The sequence below is a fragment of the Apus apus genome, chromosome 4 (assembly GCF_020740795.1).
Source record: "Apus apus isolate bApuApu2 chromosome 4, bApuApu2.pri.cur, whole genome shotgun sequence".
NCBI lineage: Eukaryota > Metazoa > Chordata > Aves > Apodiformes > Apodidae > Apus > Apus apus.
The window spans coordinates 64602071-64608070 of NC_067285.1; the positions used below are offsets into that span (position 1 = coordinate 64602071).

Consider the following 6000-nt stretch of genomic DNA (forward strand, 5'->3'; position numbering starts at 1 on the left):
CGAAGAAGCTGGTTTCAGTTGATGAGACCAGAAAAGAATAAAAGATTGAGCTCATCTTCTGAAAACAAGTTCTTCAAGATTAAATTAGCAGTTAGATAAATGCAGAAAAGATTGGGCATGTTTGGGTAATTTGGCATTAATTACCGTAACTTTGATCAACTGGTCATCATCATTTTCAGGATTTCTCCATAAGAGATTGACATCCACACCAGAAGAAATCCTGTAGCCTGCACTTTTCTGCAGTGATGCTTTCACTCGATCAACATACACTTCAGCTGAGTAAGCAAATTTATACAGCTTGTCATTATTTAAGCTTGGTCCAGTAGTGTGCCCTGTTTGGAAAACAAAAACAAACTGGTTTAGAATTGACAAACTCACATAACCTGTCATTTTCTCTAAAAAATCACCTTTAGAAAAATTCAAAATTTAATTGCAACAAAAGATTTGTGGGACTGATCCTGCAACCCTTGATTACAGAGGTGTTCCACTGGAGCAGCTGGAGTTTTCTGTGATTAGGTTGAAACAAATCTCATATTTTTAAGATAAGAATGTCCACAAAATCCTTTGTTCCAGCTCTAAACTTATATGAATAGGAGAGTGTCAAATTCTTTATTTGGTTATGTTAGCACTTAGAAATTAATCCAAAATTATTTGCAACTCAAAATACTGTAATTAATTAAGCTATTTGTGTGCTTAGCAATTTGAAATGCACCGATGTAATTTGTTGGAGCCAACAGAAACCATTCTCTGCACTTCTTGCATGTTTATTTGGAATCGTTCTATTGAGAGCCTTGCCCAGGGGTGACTTGAATGTAATACTTTGGGAAAATATTTTTAGATTAAAAAATTAAGCCCTTGTTCTTTAAACTAAATAATTGTCTCCATAGCTGTGCCTCTGCTCTTAATTGATGTAGTTTAAGGGATATAAAAAGCCAAATTCTAGCATAAATGCAACTTGCATATCCAATTTATGGTGCTATTTCCATCTGCATTAACAACTTGGACAGGCAGTTCCCTAGGGATTCAGCTGCACTCTTTCTAGTGTAAATGAAACCTGTAAGATACACATTAGTTTTATTTTTCCTTTATGAAACTACTTACTACCACATCCTTTTCTGTCATCTTTTTCTCTTTGCTCATGAACAACCATGTGGGAAACATGTGGCACCAGTGTCACAACTCTCTACCCAGCCTCAGGCACAGGAATTAATACCATGCTAAGGAAAATCAATTTCTTCTTGAATACTCTCTAAATATTTTGCCACAAAAGGTATATGTAACACCCCTTTTCACTGCTTTCAAGGGCTTCCCTCCTCTGGTGTGGATGCCTAAAAAAGGTCTCTTCCACATAAGAAAAACTGATTAGGTCAGTTTGTAGAGGGAAGGGACAGGAGGGGAACCTGGCTGTACACAAAGTGCTGTTCCATCTGCAAAGTAAATACATACACAGTGACCTTAGGTGCTATCTGTTAGCAGCACAGCACTACCCTCTTGAATTGCTCTTGAATGCTGCACCACTCAACCCATTGGGAATTTCTTCATGGAGTTCAGGAGGTACAGAGCAGAAACAAAAACTTCACAACAGAGTTAATCTATGAAAAGCAAAGTGCTGTCCTCAGGGAAATGCATCTCAGTCTTATGACAAGCGCAGAGAAGAAAAAAAAAAAAAAAAAGAAGAAAAGTCTATCAAAACAACTCAGACAAATTCTTAAGCATGCTGTGATTTCATCAGTGTGTTTAAAGTCCCTTGCAGAGAATCAAAAGGCTATTGTGATTTATGTCATGTCCCTCAGTGTTTTATTTAACTCTGCTAAATAAATTTAAACTCATTGCATTGGTAAAAAGGAAAACCAAAGTGTTTTCTTATTTCACACTCAGATTTTAAATCTCAGGTAGGTGGACATTGCAGTTCCAACACAGATGTTGGATATATACAGATATAATCTGCAGTGCTCAGAGAACCAAAAACCTCTTTTTAAATGTTTTTTCTTGCTTCCCTCCTGTTCACTCAGATGTCATAGCAGTAGATTAAGGTAAGCTTCAAAGAACTTTTTCCTGAAGAAAACAGTGACCCCTCAAAGTTTGCTCTGCAAGTTGCATAAATTGCAAAGCTACACAGAACTAAACTGACTTCTGCTTTATACCAGCTGGAGATGTGGCACAGCAAGTTTGATAATCCTGGGGGGAAGTGTATTTGCCATGTGAGAGCTCAAAGCTGTGACTATAGATTTTTTTGCAGGGAGGCTGAAGCATTAATGTTGGAATGATAGAGCTCTCCTAGTTTTGCATGTCTTGTGTGTCTGCTTGAAAACAAAGTCACCAAGAGGCTTGCACCTCTCCCTTCCATTTTACTGTGAATTTTCTAGCCATTTCCCCAATTGTCCACACTCCTATCAGCCCTGAAGCTACATCGCCCTGGAGAGCAGAGGGTGCTCTGTGTCTGCCCAGAGATGGTTGAATCTCTCAGGGACACCCCATCTTCCTTGCAGTACCTCAGAGCAGGTTGCTTCCTGGTTCAGAATGTCCTTCATTTGCAGCAGAAATGGCAGGGCTAATGATTTAATACCAGCTGAGATGTTATGAGTGCCACCCACTAAGTGCTTTCTAAATGCAAACAGTGAAACAAGCCCATCTAAAGATAAAAGTGGGGGGAAAGCATATCCAAGAAAAATGATCCGGGTGCCAAGAGATGTGTCTCTCAGCATGTTGAGGTGGATGTTTGTGGTTTTCCTCCCTCTCTCTTTTCAGTTAAAATTCACCTATCCTCTTCCTTTTCCCACAGCTCAACTGACAGATCATATTTTTCCCTTTGCAAGAGTTCCTTCCTCTTCCTCCCTTTTAGCATTTTCTTGTTGCCACATACAAAAGAGCTGTTTCCTCTTAAAGGAAATAGATGAGCAAATGATGTAGCAGCTTCTTGCAAGTGTCATGGAAGAGATTAATAATTGCAAAGTACTTCTGGGAGCTAGAAGAACATTAGGTTCTGAAATTTTCACCATTTCATACATGGGAAGCACTGCAGGAGCCAGGGCAAAAGATGCCTTTATTTGCAAGACTGATGTCACTGATGGAAAAGGGTGAGCCAGCGGTGGGTTGTGATAAGAGAAGGAGCAGGGATGAGGCAGTATTGAAGGCAGTGCCAAGGAGTGAGCACTTACCCTGGTGGAAATGGGGAAGCAAAGAGAGTTGGGTAGCAGGGTCAGTTTAAGAGGCAAGGGGGATTATTGGTGGCTGGGGGATACAGACAGTGGCACTGCCCAGAACCACTATTCAAAACAGTGTAACTGAATTTTCATGCCATCTTTCATTAAGAAAAACACCAGTACTATCTGAAAAGGAATACTCCTACACCTTTCCTGTTGAAGCTGTTCTTAAAGAAAACTCCAGCCTTCAGAAGCTCTTTCCTTTGTATTTAGTGCAGCACAGGGATCATTGCCACGCATACAGCCATTGCCATTTCAGCGGGTGGCAAATGTCCCACTGAGAAGGGAGGTGAGATGGACATAAAGACTGCAATCGGCCATGCTCTCTTGGGGTCAGAAGTGCCTGCTTTCAAGGTGGAGTGCATAACACATAGTTTGACAAGTAATGTTAAGTGTCTGTCATTAAGGGTAACATGCCAAGTCTATAATTAAATCATGATACTGTATAATACAGAAGGTTATACTGCATGAGCAGAGACAGCTGTCAAGTCCTGTGCCTTTTATTAATACATATGGCATGCACAGCATGTGCATCTCTAACTACTTGCTGGCTCTACCTTCATAAATTATATTTGTCACTGTTTCTGATACCGGATAGCTTTAAAACATAAACCCATCCACTTATCTGAAAACATTTTTCAAGTGGAACTGCAGCAGGAAAGTCTCATGTGTGCTGATCTAGCTGACTTAAAGGAAAAGAATATTCTTTCAATATTTCCAAAAGGCAGCATGGCCTGGTGGAATGGTAAAACACATCCTAATCCCATCTCTGTCACTGAAGCACTAGCTGACCTTTGGGCCAGTAATTCAGCTCTCAATCTCTCTGCACAAGAGAGAGATGAGACCTGGCAAAGCTGAAGGGAAGACTAATTAATGGGAAAATACTTGCTCAGTACCCTGGGGATGTAAAGTGACAAAAATTACTTCACATCCAGAAGGAGCTTTGCTTAATTGATATTAAGGAGAAGCTGGGAAGAGCAGACACCAGAAATGTGGCACAGGGGTATCTAGCCATAAATTCTACTTGGCACTCTTGTGAAATACATTCATAGACAGAGGAGCTGCCTGCAAACATCTCTGCTTTATAACTCCTGTTGTAAGGGGATACAGAGGTAGGGAGGAAGGTTGCTGCTTTGTGCTTATACAGATACAGGGCCCTGGATCTCCTGCAGGGAGCTGGAGGAGGAACCCATGAGAGCATCTCTGCAGCCTTTTTAACAGGTTAAACTAGGATGGTGTGCCCCCTCTGCTCTTCATCATGATGAGGACATCCGCATTAAACTAAAAGCTGGTTGTCAGCTCATATTTTAAGGTTGTTGCTCCTCTAAATGTAATGTCAAGTTGTACACAAAGGGCCACTACTAAAGACACCTTCCCTTGCTTCATACGCTGGTGCTGCTGAAGCAAGCAGTCTCCAGATTTCATACCCTTGACCTTTGTCAGGACACCTGAGTAAAGCCCTGCTCCCAGGGCTTGTGCAGACATCCAGGTTTTCATGACTTATTGCAGAGCAAGCTCCCCATGAAATTAATGGGATGCTTGTTTCTGACTTCAGTGGTAGCTGAGTCAACTGCTCAGAAGCTGAAACCTGGAGAGCCCTGAGCACTTCCTGGCTCTGCTCCACCAGAGCTCTTCTGTGTGTTTAACTTCTGAGCATGTGAATAGTCGCTTTCAAGTTGGTGCCCCCACAGCATGTCCTGACTAAGCAAGGTCAAGATCCCCAGACTGCTGGCTCACACTACTGGCCCTGTGCACCTGAAAACATTGTCTCCTCCATCCCCTCTGCTGAAACAAATACTACCAGCACTGAAGTCTTTGTAATTGCTAAATGCATTTTACATTACTCAAGGATGGATGAGTAAAGATGATTGGTTTTGATTCAAAGCAGATCTGCATGCGTGCACTGGTTATGCCTTCACTCAGACAAAATCTGAACCAAGACCTACCTTTAACAGAGGCTGAGTAAGTGGAAATGATGCAAAGGAACAGCACGGTAAGAAGAATCATGCTGGACTTCCGCAAGCTCCTGACTGCAGCATGAAGTGCAAGAGTCTTCAAGTGAGCTGCCGAGAGTGGAGGGGTGCTTGCAGGGAGAGCCGCCGGGTTGGCCACACTGTTTATCTACATGTAGTAAAGGTCAGATTCCAAATTCCACACTCAGGTACTAAGTTCATCAAAGGACTTCCAGTTAATTATTAAGAACTGGGGTAACTCATGGTTTCTACCCCATTTTATCGATCACCTCGGCTTTCATTTTTGGATACTGAGACCACAGAGCCACATTTCTTAGCTTAGAAGGTGGAGCCCACCTTCAGTCCTGGTACATCAGGAGATCCTGCCACTCCTCCTCTGTCTGAATGAAAGGGCAAAGGTGTCTGTTGCTGCCAGGGGCCATACCCCGACCGCTGTCTCTACTGTCTTGTATCAACTCTGTGAGCAACCCCAGTGGCAGGTGCTTTGTAAGGATCTTCCTGGAAGCAGAAAGTATATGTGATTTATCAGTGCCACCCAAAAAAAACGTTGCTACTTTGTTATGGACACTCAAATGCGATGTCAGTTCCTGTATCATTCCAAATGAAAAAAAATATCTTTCTTTCAGCAGCCCCAGCCCACATCTTATGTTATTGCAGTGGCAGAGGTTAGAGACTGAAAAGATGAGATAAAGCAGCCATTCTGTCCCACCTCAGTGAACAGTACCTGCCTGGCTGGGTCTGGGAATAGGACAAACCAAACCTTCCTTTTCACCCCTATTTTTCCCTTTTCATACCCTCATTTCAGCCCCTCCTCTGAGAAGCCC

General features: G+C 42.2%; 1 protein-coding gene across 1 annotated transcript in view; it reads right to left on the reverse strand.

Annotated features, from left to right (window-relative positions):
• MTTP (microsomal triglyceride transfer protein) overlaps positions 1 to 5316 on the reverse strand; it is a 29001-nt gene extending 23685 nt beyond the window's left edge. Inside the window, exons 1-2 of the mRNA XM_051618987.1 lie at positions 5150 to 5316; positions 145 to 332 (exon numbers count right to left, since the gene is read on the reverse strand). Of these exons, the coding sequence (XP_051474947.1) occupies positions 145 to 332; positions 5150 to 5210 (249 nt within the window). The 5' untranslated portion in view covers positions 5211 to 5316. The remainder of the gene's footprint in view (positions 1 to 144; positions 333 to 5149) is intronic.
• Between the last annotated feature and the right edge of the window lie 684 nt (positions 5317 to 6000).